Source organism: Pleurodeles waltl, chromosome 12 (genome assembly GCF_031143425.1).
Source record: "Pleurodeles waltl isolate 20211129_DDA chromosome 12, aPleWal1.hap1.20221129, whole genome shotgun sequence".
Lineage (NCBI taxonomy): Eukaryota > Metazoa > Chordata > Amphibia > Caudata > Salamandridae > Pleurodeles > Pleurodeles waltl.
Genome location: NC_090451.1, coordinates 305022445 through 305039370, shown reverse-complemented (window position 1 = coordinate 305039370; position 16926 = coordinate 305022445). Strand labels below are relative to the sequence as shown.

Genomic DNA, 16926 nt, shown 5'->3' with positions numbered 1-16926 from the left:
AAAGTTATTTGAATGGTTGATGTGCAGGAGTCCCCTGTCCTTATGGATATGGGGAAAAAATCCCTAGCTGCCCAGGTTATAAAGGGAAAAATCTCGGAACATCTGAAAAAAGTTAAAAATGGGAAAGTGCCTGTTCCAAGCCCTATCCCTTCATAAGTTGGTAAAATAGATAATTATCCATGTATGGGGGGACCTGTTAAACCACTGGACTCATGGAAAGGAGACACTATGGTAACAATTTTAAAAACAGCCAATGATCATAAGAAGGCTGACTCATACAGGCTAATTTCACTTTTAACTACTGATTATAAGGTCTTTATTAGCATTCTCGCTAGTAGGATGGCCAAATTAGCACCTCAACTAATCCATCCTGACCAGAAAGGTTTTGCCCCTAAAAGGCAGATACTTGGGCTCACCCAACTCCTAACAGGTACAATTGATCGTGCATCTACTTACTCAGATCCCCTGGCAGTAGTTATGATTAATGCCTTCAAGGTTTTCAACAGGGTCTGCTGAGTATATCACTGGGAGGTTTAGTCAGTTTTGGAGTTTAGTTCCAATTTTATTGTGACCCTTCAAAAAAGCATGGATCCTCCTTCACCCAACTCTTACTTAATGGGTCCTTAACAAAAAGGTTCAGTATTTTTAGAGGCACTAGACAAGGGTGCCCCCCTCCCTCTTTTTTCTTACATTTACATTTAGCCGCTGGCCCAGTCTCTTAGGATGGATCCACAAGTAATGCCCTTTGTCTCTCATGGATTCAGGAATAAGATAGCACTGTATGTAGATGATCTTATAATTTATACTGCAGATCCTGCTAAGACGATCCCTAGACTGGAGGAGTTAGTCGAGGAGTTTGGGTCCTGTTCCCGGTATTGTATTAACAAGGCCAAATCCAAGATAATGTGCAGGAATGTACCAGGCTTTAGAAAGAGAAGTTAAGGCAGTACTCAAATGCTTGGTTATTTCCACAGTTGACCACCTGGATGTAATCCCAACACACAATTTCGGGGAAGCAGGCAAAAGACAGACCAGTTGCTCGCCAAGCAGAGGAACCTTCTATTAACACTATATGGGCAAGTCAACTTGATCAAAATGCCTGTCCAGCCCAAACTGACATACAATTTTAATTGTATTCCCCTCTCCTTTCCTGAAAAACCTCACTGCAAAAATTCAAGGGAGGATAGCAACCTTCATTTGAGAGTCCAGGGTTATTAGACTCTCCTCGAAAAAGCTGATGCGTAAATTAGAAAAAGGAGGCCTGGCTTTGCAATTCTTGCGGTCTTTTGGGATATCGTGAGTAATATTATATCAGAAGTACTGTCCGTTACAATCAAGTAAAGCCAATCCTTGTCTTATTTGGTGTGGATATTCCATCATACGATCTCCTTGACTGCTCTCAACAGAGTTTGCTATTCTACCTATTGTTACTCAACAGAAGGGAGATCTGCAAAAACTGGCTGAATCCAACACCCACTTCCCCTAGTTCATGGATGAATGCTATAGAACGCACATGTAAATTAGATGTTGAAGGCTCCCCTAGCACATTGGATGCCGTCTGTGTAAGATTCTTGGGTTAAGAAGGTGTGTCAGATCCATATAACAAGTCCAATCCAATGATTAAATCATAGTGCCAAAGCGATTTGGGTGTTATCGCCCGCCTCACTTAGATGTGGCAAATTCAAAGCAAAAGGCTTGTGGTTGTTTTCTCATTTTTCGTTTCTGGTAGCCTTTGCCAGGTGATACAAGGACTAAAAAAGAAAATAGCATCTGTTTGGAAAGTTTTGTGGAGTTTCGTCAAATAGGGCAACAGTTATTGGCAACACAAAAACACTATTCCAATGGAACAGCTGACCTAACTATAACTACCTATTTGCGACTGCCACTAGATAACATAAAGGCCATGTGCAGTGATGGCTGTATTAAGGTATAGTAATAGCATAGTATAAAATTACTTTACGTAAAAAAAAATTAAAAAAATCACTGAAAAAAACAAAGGTTACCGGGACGTTATAGTTAAGAAATAGAATTAAAAAAATCATTGGAATTCACTTAAAAAACCAAAGGTTTAGGGACGTTATAGTTAGGATCTGAATTTACTCGCACAAAATCATAGAAATTCAGCAGTTATCGTTTTGGTTAGCTCAAGTAACTATAACTTGTGCACTAAGGTAACTATAACTCGCGCCCATGCCATGCACGGTTTTCTCCTACATAATTTTACTGCAAATGTTACATTAATATTATCAATGATGTTATCAAAGATGTCATGGGTGATGTAATATGCGGGGCAATTAGCAGTGCATGGTGCGTGTCCCAGTTATAGCTACCTTAGGAGAGTGGAGATGTCCTCATTTCCATCGGCATCAAAAAGGCAACCCCAAAATCGGCAGCAAATGCACTGGGGCCCTTCGGTAAGCTGTCCATCATCCTGGTAAAAGGAAGGAAGACCTTGGCATACTACTAAGGTGGATGGTGTGGTGCCAAGTAGGGGAAGCTTCCAGGTGATTTGCACATTTGCATACTCGTAGCAATTTAAAGGGAGAACCATGGACTATGCTCTCACCAGGAGATGACAAGAAAGAACCCACTCGTTACAGTCACATACAGAATGGGCTCCAATGGATCAGCAATACATTCACCTCCCTGAAGGATTTTAGATTATTTTTCAATATGGAATCACTGACTATACACAATAGTGTCCCCCCCATCCTTGTGCCAATCTCTGCCTTGGGAACCCCATCCCTTGCGGCTTGACCTTCATTCAATAGGGGAGGGCAGTCCTCTTCTTCTATTAAGTATGTTTACTGAACGATTCCATACTGAAAAAGGATCTGAAATCCCATCCATAAACAAATGTAGGAGGGGGGCCACGTGGCCCCACTCCCTGGCCGATTTTTGCCCTGCGACCCCATCCACCAGACGTAATTCAATATAGGAGGGGGGCTGTCCACCCCCGCCACGGGTCGATTTCAGCAACGGGGACCAGCATTCCCCAGGTCCGGCCATGTCTCCTGGGTGCCACCTAGTGTGCAACAGAACCGCAAGGGAAGCCTCAAGGCTCCCAAAGTCCCAGCTGGCTTCCTACCTCCTGCAGGAGCTGGCATTGCTATTGCACACAGGGAGCTGCTAAACATGCAGGTCCCTGTGTGCAAAAGTAATTATTTAATCAGCTGGAAGCAGAGGTTTCATCTCTTTCCCTGCACGCAAGAGATGAAACCTCCACTTCCAGCGGGGGAGAGCACTTTGAACAGCTCTCGCCCGCTGGAACCGGAGTGAGTGCTCTGACTTGGAGGGAGCTGTCAAATCTCCTGCCTAGTCAGGGAAAACAGCCATGTCCCGGGGGAGGGATCCCATGGGAAATAACAGGAGCTGGACGGGGAGTGGTGTGGGGGGGTTGGGTGGCACTCCCCAGGGCCATTACTGGCTCCAGGAGGGAGGCCATATGTGGAGGTGGTGGTCAATGGGGCCATATGTGGCCCGGGGGGGGGCGTGAAGTCCCTCTCCCATTCCTATTAGAACATTTGGCCCAGTGGGTCCCTCCCTTTACATGTAATTTAGCCCTGGAGAAGTGATGGACACTGGGGCTCCGGGTGGGGTTGAGGCCCGCCCAGCCTTCTCATTACTGCTTATTTAGCCCTAGGGAGGTGTTGGTCCCCTTCGCTTACAGAGTCTTAGGGTGGGAGGGCACGTGCACCCCATCCTTTTTTTAAATTAAAATAAAGTCACGGGGATGTGGTGGTACCCGGGGCTCCAACAACCTCTTGAGGGGGGGGGCCCGTCCACCACCTCCTTTTCTTAAACAATACCTAAGACCTGGCCCACCCAGGGGCTCTTTTCAAAACAAGCGCTGGACCGCGTTTTCAAAAAGCTTTTGAATTTTTTACATTTTCAGTGGCGTTGCGGATCCGCTGTGATTTTGGTTAAAAAAAAGTTTTTTTTAAATGCTTTTTTGCCCTGATGGGGTCCCTCTGGAACCCCAGCATTAGAGCTAAGGGGTCAGGGGTGTCCCTACACAGCCCCCTTTGTTTATTATTTTTTTTTTTCTTTTTTCAGAAGCAGAGTCCCAGGATGGCTGCCAACACTTCCTGGATCAAGTGCTGACAGCCAATCAGATCTCAGTAGGAGATCAGGAGAGTTTAGGGACCCTTTGTGTCCCTATATTAAGAAATTAGATATTTTAAAAACTACTGAATGGATTTACACCAAATCACAAAAAGGGGCTTTCTGGACCAACAGCTAACTTTCTGCCAAATTTGATGTAATTCTGTCCAGTGGCTCGGGCTGTAGTCGTGTTCAAAACATTATGGGAATTAAGATGGGTAAAACATGTTTTGGCACCCTCCCCCCCCCCTTTTTTTGTCAGCCACCGCTTGACGGATCACCCCAAAACGTTCCAGATTGCAGCTGATGTGTAAATCAAATGTTTTTGGATTTTTTTTTTTAAGATTCATCAACGGGCACCAAAGATATAGGTATGTCAAAAAACAATTTTTCTATAGAAACAAGGTCGCAACTATAACTACCTAGTTGTGACAACCACTAGGTTATATATATATATGCACACACACACATGTATATATATACATATTTTCCTTGATTCTCCGATCTTAAGCCCCCCAACCTCCCAGATCTGCACAAAACTTGCCAAGCCAAAATTTTGCTATCCGGGAGCAATTCCCTCCCAGTTTGTGAAACGTCACTTAAGCTGTAAGCAAAACTAAAAATGCCTTTCCTATGAAACTGAGGTCTAACCTCAAATACAGAACTTGTGTGTTTCATGATAAATAGCCACACACAGATCAGCCTTGGGGATATTTGCACAGCTTTAGGGAAGGCACATTAACTTTTAACCCCACTGTAAGTAAATAAATAGATTTTTAGAAAACGCTAAGGCCTGACTGACTCCAGAAGGATTAAGCAGATGGAATCACCCTAGTGACCTAACCAAAGAAGCTTGATTACAGTTTTGTTTACAGATTTTCTTGATATCCTACATTTAAAACTGTATATATTAACTATCCTGTTGGACATGACTTTTATTCTGAACCACATTCTCAGTCTAATACAATTACTTATAATTTACTAATAAAATCAAATGCTACAGGTTTGAATACTTAAAGTACAAGTTGATGATCACACTATCAAGCAATTGTTTTTTTTACTCTACTGATATACTTTTTAAAGTGAAATAAGGATTTTCCTTCAGTGATCTACATTTTTTAAAATAATGCTATAAAATTCTCTTAAAACACACCACATCAATACAAACCTCAGGAACATTTTCCGTCACGTGTTCCAGTGGTTCTTTGGCTTCAACGACGTCAACAGGATTCTAAATTGTACATAAAATAGTAAAATGTAGTGTGAAAAACATTTTTAAATCCACAGTACATTTTATCATTTACTGGAACATACGTTTGGCCAATGGAACTTCGAAGGTCTGCCTTTACACTGAAAATGTGTCAAATAATGTTTTTCTAGAAAAGGAAGCATTGTACAATAACTCTTTTTTGTCTTACCCTTCTAATGTCAATAACACATCAGCAAAGATTTTCTCATTTTCTTTAATGTTAAATAATATATCAAACATTGAAATGTAACATTTAATAGGAGTGGTTACAAATATTATTCGCTAAATCCTAGTCAAGCATTCATTTGGTACATGCAAGAACACAGATTAATTGTTCTGTATATTTTTAGACAATGTTTCATAACACTCGTTAGGTGTAAAAGCAAGCACTATGGTGCAGGGGAAGCGCTGTCTGTGCCGGGGAGTTTGTCAAAGGGCAGGAGCCCTTTAAACTGAATTTGCGCTCCCGCCGCCGCGGGAAGCGCTGTCTGTGCCGGGGAGTTTGTTAAGGGGCAGGAGCCCTTTAAATTGAATTCGCGCTCCCGCGGGAAGCGCTGTCTGTGCCGGGGAGTTTGTCAAAGGGCAGGAGCCCTTTAAACTGAATTCGCGCTCCCGCCGCCGCGGGAAGCGCTGTCTGTGCCGGGGAGTTTGTCAAAGGGCAGGAGCCCTTTAAACTGAATTCGCGCTCCCGCCGCCGCGGGAAGCGCTGTCTGTGCCGGGGAGTTTGTTAAGGGGCAGGAGCCCTTTAAATTGAATTCGCGCTCCCGCCCGGGCAAAGCCCGGGCCAAGGGCGGGCCCGTCCTTGCCCGTCATTGCCAGGAAGAGGCAGGGCAGGGCCACCCCCCTGTCATCTATTCAAAAACGTGGTCCTGACAACTAACTTGCGCTAAAGACACCGGCTGGGGGCGGAAGCAGTTTGTCTCGGGCAGGAGCCCTTTAAATCTTCGGAAGCACTCCCGCCTCGCCCATCCTGCGACCGGAGGAGTCCGGGCTGGGACATACCATTTTCATCCTGACTTCCGATGTTGGTGTCCAGCGGACGAACACACTTTACCCACCCGGACACCTTCCTAATATAGGTGAGCAGTACTTTAGGCCCTCCTGGCGTCTCAGCGTTTCTTAATAAAGCCCCAGTAGAGCAAAATAGGGTGGGAAAAGGAGAGGAAGAGCACCTACGGAAATAGACTGTCAAACTTTGGGGCTGGACCTAAGTGTCTTACCAAAACAAGATGGGTAGACGGAAGGGGGGGATGCCTTTGGAAAAAGCCGGCAACAACAAGACTCTAGATGGCTTCCTCCAAAAAGCGGTAGGGGCATTAGAAAAAGAAATTGAATTGGTGGAGCGCCGTCTGTCTGCTCCCCCACCAACGGATGCTCCATCGAAAACCCCACCGCAACTTTTTTACCCACCAGCTTTCCAGCCTGCCCCGGCAACTCCACCACCAACTACCCAAACTACCCGAATGCCCGTCACAGAGCCCCTGGACAAAGCCATATATTCTTCAGAAACTACACAGCCTATGCCAGATAGGCCTGCACCCTCCCCAAAGCATAGCCCAAAGGGCAAAAGGAAACAAGGGGAGGTGAACTTAAAGAATAAACGGGCCCGTGTTTTGAACTCCCCCAATCATGTCGTGCCTACTCGGACCAAGGACTGTACACCTGCCCAAGCTACCAATAACGGCAGCTTAGACACAGCTTTTATAATAGATTTTATAAAAGACGAGCTTTCCAAAAAACTACACCCTATAACAACTCGCCTATCAGCTATTGAGGAGAAACTCGACGTTCTCATCAAACTTAACCAGCCAATCACCTCTTCCTTATCGGATTTACAATATACACAACAACATTTTCCCCCATGCCCTCCAGTCAATAGTGCCAGTAGCCCTCCTCTATCATCAAGCACGGTTCACAATTCTCAATCACTTTGCCCTGACTCTTCGCATCAACCAGTGAAGGCTTCTACTGCTAGACTGACCAATCCCCCTAAAAATTGGCACTCAAAGAGTGATCCCCTCTTCACAAGTCGGACTGATGAAACTGCTTCTTCCATAAACATGGGCACAAAACTGTATAAGGATCATACCAACCCTCCAGCAGACCGGATGCATAGGGATCTAGGAACTAATATGAGAACTTTACACCTACCACCGGAAGCTTGCCCCTATGTGCTTGTTATCACCAATGTTCCTAAGCTTAAGCCTAATATTCCCGAATCATTTACAGAACTGAAAAATAAGGTCATCCACTGGCTACATAGATACGCTAGATTTGCTTTCTATATGATACCCTCAATATTAATGGTGAGGAGGGTGGGTTGGGTGGGTCCACTCAAAAACCCCGGTACAGGGGACTGTATTGTTATTACCTTCAATGCGCCTTCCCTTGTCCAACAGCTTTCCTTGAATGTGTCATTCTAACCCTCTAGGGGGAGTAATCTCACTTTGTAGGCTCCAGGCTTTTTACCCTCACAAAGCTGTACCAACTATTAAGGGGGTAACAATGTCACCCAGAGGTCCCACCAGGGCACAGATGCTGCCTGACTCTCAGCCGAGATGTAGCCCTTTTTCGCTCTCACTTTCTGAAAATGATTGACTAAAAGCCAGCACTGAGTATAGTTCACTCCAGCCTCAAGGTCTAAACAATCGGGATAAAAAGTTCCCTATAGTTGGAAATAATGAAACTCACGAAATAGGGCAAGGCAACCCTGAGATCGAACAAACCCCTACTGTAGACACCAGAGACCCTACGCCAATTTCCGCACTTGCTCAGTCAGATCTTGCTAAGTGTTCTGAAATCTGTATTGGGGATGCAAATAAGGAGCGCAAGGTGATTGAGATCAATTTAGCTACAGATTTATTAGATCCCAGTAAACTTGGAGATTTACCACCATTTCAGATACTTGAACTGCTCACGCCACCCCCCGATCTAGACGGGGCAAGAAATATTTTGGGCAATACTGTAGTGGGAAACCCAAAGATGGCTGGTATAGATACGACTGAAAAGGGTATAAAACTTCCCCACTGTACCCCATTTTCAAGAGAGAACCCTGTGGCCGAAGCTCCCCATGACAAAACAGATGGCCTAGATACCATCCTTAGTTGGAATATTGCAGGGTTGGAGAATAAAATGAACAACCCTGAATGGGGCAAATTTATAGACGAACATAAAATATGTCTTTTCCAAGAAACATGGGCATTGGAGCCCAAATACAGAATTGGTTACAAAAGTTACTGGGTCCCAGCAACTAAGGTGAATTCAGGGAGACCCTCAGGTGGCCTGCTTATATGGCTCAGCTGTTCCTTTAAATGTCGGATTGAAACAATTGACTTGGGCTGCCCTGATTTAATGGGTTTATCAATACCATCCCTTAGCGAGAAACCACTTTTAATAATCAATATTTATAATAGGAGCCTGGGTAGCAAATACGAGTCCGACACATTTACTATTTTGGACAGCTTTCTTTCTTGTAAATCACCTTCTCACTTTATTCTTATTGCTGGAGATTTTAATGTTACTTTTGAACCCTACTCGCTGGCCCAGGAACTATACAAAGAAGAAGACGCCTATTGGGGTATCCCTCAACTGGTATCAAGCAAAAGACCAAAAATAAATAGATTAACACATCAGGTTGTGGATATTACACTGGCACATGGCCTGCGGGCTTGCAATGGTCGTTCCCGCTCAGACCCTAATCTTCACCCTACATTCAGGCGCGGGGCACAGATGAGCCAGATAGACTATATTTTGCTTGATATCCGCTTGTGGGGCTATATGGCTGACATGAACATTGTAGAACATGAGGAAAGTGACCATGAACCATTGATTCTAACTCTTAGGAACCTATTACCCCTACTTGAAGTCTCCTGTTCCAAGACTCACGAACAACAGCTTGCACTGACCAACAATAGACAAAATGTTAGATGGGAATCCCTAAACACCGACACAGCCACCTTGGCATCTGCGTACAGGCAGTTTGCTGATCATATGGATCGTATATCTCAGTGTTTAGAAGATAGTGGTGGGCTTATAGTAGCCCACACACAATTTTTTAATTCCCTAAAAAATCTTTTTACCAAAGAGTCTGCAAAAGAAGTCAAAAAGAAGTGTAACGCAAGGTGGTTCAACGCCGCATGCAGGGAAGCACAGCACAAACTGCTGAGAGCTTTAAGAGGAGGCCAGTCAGATCATATAAGGGAAGCCAGGAAAGATTATAAACAGGAACAAGGTAGAGCCCGTAGGACATGGGATGAATCTAGATGGGTCTCCCTCCTGGAGTCTGCTAAAATAAATGACACCTCGAAATTTTGGAAATTGGTGGCTGATGCCAGCGAAGAACCTAATTGTTCGCCTGGTGCCTCAATACTCCCTGTAGAGTGGACAGATCATTTTTCCCGATTATATTCTGGGATCACTGGTGTTACTTCCAGGGAACTGACCCATACCATGATTATTGAGACCCCCAAAATTTAATTTACCCTGGCAGAAACTAAGGCTGCGATCGCTTCATTGAAATGGGGAAAGGCCCCCGGCCTTGATAAAATACCAGGCGATTTATACAAGACAAACCCAGATATATGGGCCCCATATCTGAACCTCATTTCCAATGCGGTAACTGCAGGAGCACCTGTCCCGAGCTCCTGGATGGGAGCAGAGATAGTTCCCATCTTTAAGAAAGGTAACCCCTCTAACCCTGTTAACTACCGCCCAATCTCCTTACTCGACAACTTCCAAAAACTTTTTGCAAAGCAAATTTTGTCCCGTCTAGAAGAATGGATTCTGGAAACCAATGCCATTTCTGATTTGCAAGCAGGGTTCAGGCCAGCAGTCAGTACCGTAGATCAGGTGCTAAGATTTTTAACAATAAAATGGAAGACTGTGGAAGTAGGAGGGGGTAACCTTTTTGTAGTCTTTATTGATCTTAGAGCCGCGTTCGATTTGGTCCCTAGAAACCAGTTATGGCTGACACTAGCCAATATGGGTGTCCCACATGGCCTTCTGAAACTTATCACCCGACTACACGAGAATACTTATGCCCAAATTAGGAGCGGCAAGAATGGTGATCTAACAGAATCAGTGGCTATTGAGAGGGGAGTCAGACAGGGGTGTGTTTTGGCCCCAACCCTTTTTCTTTTATACATAAATAATTGTATTAAGTATTTAGTAAATTGCACTAATGATTCCCCAAAGTTGGCCGGGACCAAAGTTCCATCCTTACTTTATGCAGATGACACTATTCTCCTGTCTAAATCACCCATGGGAATCCAGAATCTGGTTAACCAGTTCGGTGTATTTTGCAGAGATTACGGTTTAGACATAAATCTTAAGAAAACTAAACTCATGATATACAGTGCCCCGAACAAGAAGCTTAGAGCAAATATAAAGATGGATTCAATTCTTTTGGAGAGGGTAATGGAATACGATTATTTGGGCATCAGACTATCTGATAAGGGCAGCTGGGATCCAGCTATAAGGAAAGGGGCATTAACAATCAGCCAAAGATGTGGAGTGATAGGACGTAAAGCTAGCGCTGTAACAAGCCCCCCTCTGACCCTCATCTCTGAAATATATAAAGCTCAAATCCGTGCCGCGGCCTTATATGGAGCGGAACTTTGGGGATCTCACAGACAAATGAACACTCTTCAAATCAAAGAAAATAATTTCCTTAGACACATATCCAGACTAGGGAAGGGCACACCGATGCTCCCCCTAAGACTGGACCTGGGTCTAAATAGTATTAAAGATACAGCATACTTAAGACCACTTCTGTACTGGGTCAGACTATGGAAAACGGATGAACTCGAACTCTTCAGGTCAGCAGTTAAAGAACTATTGCCACCTTACTATGGATGGGAAAAAGTACGGTGGCTAAGGGAGATGAAAGCGGCTTGGGTTAAACTGAATTTATCCCATTATTGGGAGAATCCCGAGATGATTCCTGGTAACGCTAAACGCCTGATCAAAGACCGTTATTGGGAAAAGATCTATGAGGAATCTCTCGGCTCAAATGGGTTAGGTCGGCTGACAGCAGAGTTTCTGCTGGTTAAGCACGAACCTATGCCTGAAAGCTTCCTGGATCTCCCTATACCAGCCCGTGCTCGCTCTTTATTACTTCAGTTCAGATATGGAACATTGGCAGTCAACAGCTTCACGGCTTGCTGGTCGACTAATAGCTCCTTATCTGACAAATGCATAAACTGCCATCTATGCAAGGAAACCTCTGAGCATGTCCTATTTTTCTGTCCTCTGCACAAATGCCCTCGAGGGAAGTGGATTACCCCTCTGTGCAAAACACTGTTACCACAAAACCGTAACAGTGTATATGAAAAATATGCAAATATGATACTTCCATGCTGATAGTGAGTTCTGTTTCTAAATATCTGGCAGCAGCATGGAAAATCCGCAGTAGGATCACTATAGATCTTAATCCACCGGTTGAAGAACGGTCTAGAAGTTAGCAAATTAGTACCCTGTTATATCAGTCTGGGATTTTAAACAAAACTATTAGTGCGACCTATCAAGGATAAAAGATTGTATCCCCGAGCACGCTGTCTAGTGGGTTACCCCAACTGAAGCGACCTATAGCTCCTCAGAATATATAATTTTATAAATGGCAAGATGCAATTTATTTGATCAACTTATTAAATAGAACTGATTAACTTAGGGCATCATTTTCCACTGGTTGACTTTTAATTTTTGCTAATAGGAGCTATTGTATGTAGTTTTTATGTTTTATTTTATGTATAAACCCGTTTTAGAATGGTTTTTATGCTTTTAACAACTGATTAGTATCATTTTAGCATTCAGCGTCTTTTATAGGGTAAGATCCAGAGACTATTTTGAGAGTTTTGTCTTAATTATTTATGAAACTTTTTATGTAGTTTTATGAACTTTTTTTTTTCTTTTTTTTTTCTCTCTGTATTAATTGCCAATGTCTTTTTATTTTTATTTTTTATTATGCAATGGTTTATGGCTTTTATCCTTTTGTATGTATGATTACTTTTAACTTCTCAAATGGTCCACATCTGGACCGAATAAACTATTGATTGATTGGGTAGCAAGCTACTCCATAGGTTGCGCTTGGTTGGAAGTGTGTGGGTTTGTTGTGTAGCCAAAGTGGGAGGCATTTTGGTGGTGTGCATGGTGACCAGAGCAGTGATTCTATGTTGTTGCGCTTCAGAATGCGGTGGAGTAAAAAGGAACGAGAGGCCAAATGTTTAAGCTTTACAGTTTTTCTCTATTTTTTTTAAATGGCATGGTATTCAAGTCTGGTATAGGCAAAAAGAGTTTGGGTATCATGCCTGATGCTGAGTATCTTGGTCTTTGCATTTCACTGGAATTGTATAGCTACACTTGGTTCACGTGGATCAAAGGAAAGTCAGTGACAGGTGATGGTGCCCACTAGTTTTGTGATGGAGATTTTGTTGCTTGCTCTTGACTAGTGAATGCTTATCTGATGTAGAAAATATAGGTCTTCCTCAATTTCAGGTGGTCTTGGATGTTTCTTGCCTTTACAAGGAGGAAAATCCTGTATGTTGCCGAGGTGCCAAAGATGCACGCCTTCTTCTGAATGGCTTGGTTGACTGCACTGCCAGCCAAGAACAAAAGGGTTTTCTTCGGTGCATATGTAGGAAGTGTTTCTTGAATGAAATTTGGAACTGTGCTGTAGATGACCATGTGGATAATGCAGATTGGGATGAAGGAGGAGCTTCTGACCAAGGGTAGCTGGTGACGCACTTGTAGGGTAGCTTGATATGCCTCATAGGTAACATAGCTTAAGAGCTTTCTTGTGTCTGCACTTTAGATTGTTGGCGGAACCCTATGTAAATTCTTTTTAGGTACAGTTTAGGTACTGGTGAGACATAAGAGTGATGGATGCCTCTAGCTTCTGTGGGAGAACTAAAATATGGACAGAATACCAAAGAATTCAGTGTTGTGTAAATGGCTTCTTTTGACTCTGATCCCTTGGAGGATAAGTAATATTTAGGAGCCTAGTCTCAATTTCAGATATCTTACATCTGTACATATTAACAGTGGTCTGCATATTACCTGTCGCCAGATGGTTGTAGGCTAATAAATATTCTATTCTCCACAGTTTAGGGTCTCGATTTGTGATCTGTCAAGTTCAGCTGGCTGATTAGCATCATTGGTCAACAGCTTGGAGGCAAGTGTGCAATCCTAAAGTATCAAATTATTGCAGGTTTTCAGCTTCAGCATGATCTGCCTGTTGTCAATGTAGCTGGAGCACTCTAGGACAAGGATTCGATGTGGTCTAGAGCAGGCTGAGGTGGACATTGGAGAGGAGAAGTAAGATGACTGATCCTTGAGGAAGGCCACATTCATGGCTGACACTGGTGAGAGTTAGGATGGTTGTGCTGATGCCAAGTCCGTTTAGACGGATTAGGAGAGTGTGGTGATGGACTGTGTCTAACAGGTCAATCAGTAGCAGTGCACCACATCCATTTCTGTCCTCAGTTGTCTTCAGGGCATACCAGAAATATATCAGGACAGGTTCAGTGCGTCTTCCAGGGAGGAAGACTATTTCATAGTTTGAGAACAGATTATTTATTTTTATTAAGTCAGAGTTCTGAGAAATCACTGCTCTTTCAAAAGGTTTTCCAGAGATCAAGACAATGGAGATCATTCAGTAGTTGATGGGGGTGCTGGATAGAGTTTCTTCTTGACATGTGATTTAATGGACAAGTTACTTACTGTTAGTAATGCCTTATCTGGTAGAGACAATATCTAGTTGCAGGTTCCTTACCTTAGAACTTCCCACATGCGTCAATCTGGATCTGAGATTTTTCCCCAAGCGCCATTAGGTGGTGTTGATTTGCTCTGCGTCAGGCGTCGTTTCTGGATATGACTTTGTGGGTCCTATTAAGGAGCCACCCAGGCGCACTCATGTCAGTTTCTTTTCACAACTTTCTACGGCAGAAGTGCAGAGCCATAAGGAAACTGACTACTGCTGCATCAAAATTAATGCCCTGAAGGGAGGTCCCCCGTCCCTGGAAATCAGTTCGCAGAGTGGGTAAGATGGGTGGGTCAGTAAGAAATCTGCAACTAGATATTGTCTCTACTAGATAAGGTATTACCAAAGGTAAGTAACTTGTCAATCTGATAGAGACATCTAGTTGCAGATTCCTACCTTAGAATAGATAGACAAGCAATACAATTCCCAGAGGTGGGTCTGCGAACAAAGATCATACTGCAGGACTAAACGAACAAGTTACTTACCTTTGCTAATAAATTATCTGGTAGAGACATACTCTAGTTCCAGATTCCTTACCTTTGAATTTCCCTCAGCAGTCAGACTGGATCCCAAGATTTTCCTTCAAGCCGTACCCTTGCGATCCGTCAGGTGGCGTAAGTCGAATCCGCGCCTGTTGTTGGCTTTGTGGTCTCTGTGATGGCGGCGCATTCGTATAAAGATGCCATCGCGGTGTGCTAGCATCAGTTTCTTTTCACGACTTTCCATGTCAGAAGCGCAGAGCCATGAAGAACACTGAGACTGGTGCACCAGAACAAGGGCCCTGAAAGGAAGTCCCTGTCCCTAGAAATTAGTTCGCAGAGAGGGGATGATGGGTGGGTCGGTAAGGAATCTGCAACTAGAATATGTCTCTATCAGATAATTAATTACCAAAGGTAAGTAACTTGTTTATTTAACAGAGACTTCTAGTTGAAGATTCCTTACCCTTGAATAGCTACCCAAGCAATACTGAACCTGGAGATGGGTCTGCGAATCAAGGTCATACTAAGAAGTACTGTAGAACCGAACGGCCAAAGCAGCCGTCACTGCAGACCTGACAGCCCAGGCAGTAGTGTTTAGTGAATGTGTGCGTGGACGCCAATGTTGCTGCCTGGAAGATGTCTAGGACTGGAACTCTGCGTGCTAACGCAGTGGTTGTGGCAGTTGCTCTGGTACAGTGAGCATGCAAACCCTCAGGAGGTTACTTCTTAGCCAAAGCATAGCACATTTTGATGCAGAGAACAACCCAAGCTAGAGATGGTCCTTTTCGCACCACCCAACCTTTCTTCGCATCCATATAACCAACAATCAGTTGCTCGGCCACCCAAAGTCTTTGGTACAACTGAGGTAGAAGGCCAATGCTCTTTTTGGATCCAGGCGGTGGTCTCTCCTCTTCACGAGAAGGACGTGGGGTGTGTAAAAAGTAGGCAAGGTGATGGATTGGCCAACATGAAAGGGCATGACCACTTTAGAGAGGAAAGAGGCCCTGGTACGAAGCACCACTTTGTCAGAATGGACAGAGATAAAGGGTGGCTTCGAAGAAAAAGCTTGCAGCTCACTCACTCTACGAGCAGAGATGATGGCTACAAGAAAGGATGTCTTTAAAGTGAGAAACCGAGGAGGACAATTATGAAGGGGATCAAAGAGAGCACACTTCAGGTAAATGAGTACAAAGTCCAACTGGGGCATTATGAACAGGGTAGGTAGAAACATGTGGATAAGACCCTTGAGGAACCTCCCAACAATGGGAGATTTAAACAAGGAGGTCTGATCTGGTAGTCTGAGGAAAGCAGAGATGGTAGACCGATAACCTTTAACAGTGCCCAAAGCAAAGCCCTGCTGGGCAAGTGAGAGTACAATCCAAAGAACCTCAGACAAAGGTGCAGAAAGGGGATCAACAGACTTGTTTATATACCATGCCACAAATTTGTTCAATGACTGCTGTATACCATTTTAATGGAGGGACGTCTGGCTGCCAAGATAACATTACAGGCTTCAGCAGGAAAAACAGCTGACATTGCACGTTCTCTGCAGAGGAACCAGATCTAACCAAGGCTCTCCCCAGTGCTGAAAGAGACCTTGTGCCACCTCCAGATGGCGACAGCATTTGAGATCGACCGTGTATTGACGGCTGAGTTTGTCCGCTCTGACATTCAGAGAGCCCGCCAGATGTTGAACCACCAGGGACATGCCCTGGCATTCGAGCTATGAAGAGGAAGATGCCTGGATGACCAAATTCTCAGGCATGGGATGTTGGGTCAGTAATTCAGGGTTGTTAGGCGCAGCCAATTGGCGGCGGGCAATTGTCCTGTTGTCAGGAGCCCCTGTGCTGAGTTTACACCACATCCCCAGCTGGAAATCAGTGCAGGATTCATTAAAGGGCAAAAGGGGTTCAGACGCGGAAGCACCTTACTGAAGCACTTCAGTCAAGAGGTTAGTCCTGACAGCCACCAAAGGCAGCTCCAGGCCCAGGGCCTCGGCCACTCTTCTCACCACAATTAAATATTGGGCTCCCTCCTCTGTAGCCACAGGAGGGGGAGAAAGCATGCCAGCATCAGGGGACATGTCAAGACCACTGGCTTCGCCCAATTCCTAGGCCCAGACCATTTCAGGATCTTCTAGCTGGAATTCCAAAGGGTCCAGCGACCCCTCCATATTCTAACCGTATCCACAGCCTTAAGGGTCAGGATCCAATCTGGGGAACATAGTCCCTTTCCAAGACGAAACCTGCCTCGAGCAACATAGTTCTGGCTCCGGATTGGAGTCGGGAATGGGTGTGGGATCGAAGTTGATCACGGGCCAACTGTCATCGGAAGCATCA

The 16926-nt window shown here is 44.3% G+C and overlaps 1 protein-coding gene across 4 annotated transcripts in view; it reads right to left on the bottom strand.

The window, feature by feature from the left end:
* Positions 1-16926, bottom strand: part of RPGRIP1L (RPGRIP1 like) — a 687119-nt gene that overhangs the window by 234940 nt on the left and 435253 nt on the right. For all 4 annotated transcript variants that reach the window (XM_069216318.1, XM_069216317.1, XM_069216321.1 and 1 more), the window contains exon 20: positions 5273-5335. In XM_069216318.1, the coding sequence (XP_069072419.1) occupies positions 5273-5335 (63 nt within the window). The remainder of the gene's footprint in view (positions 1-5272; positions 5336-16926) is intronic.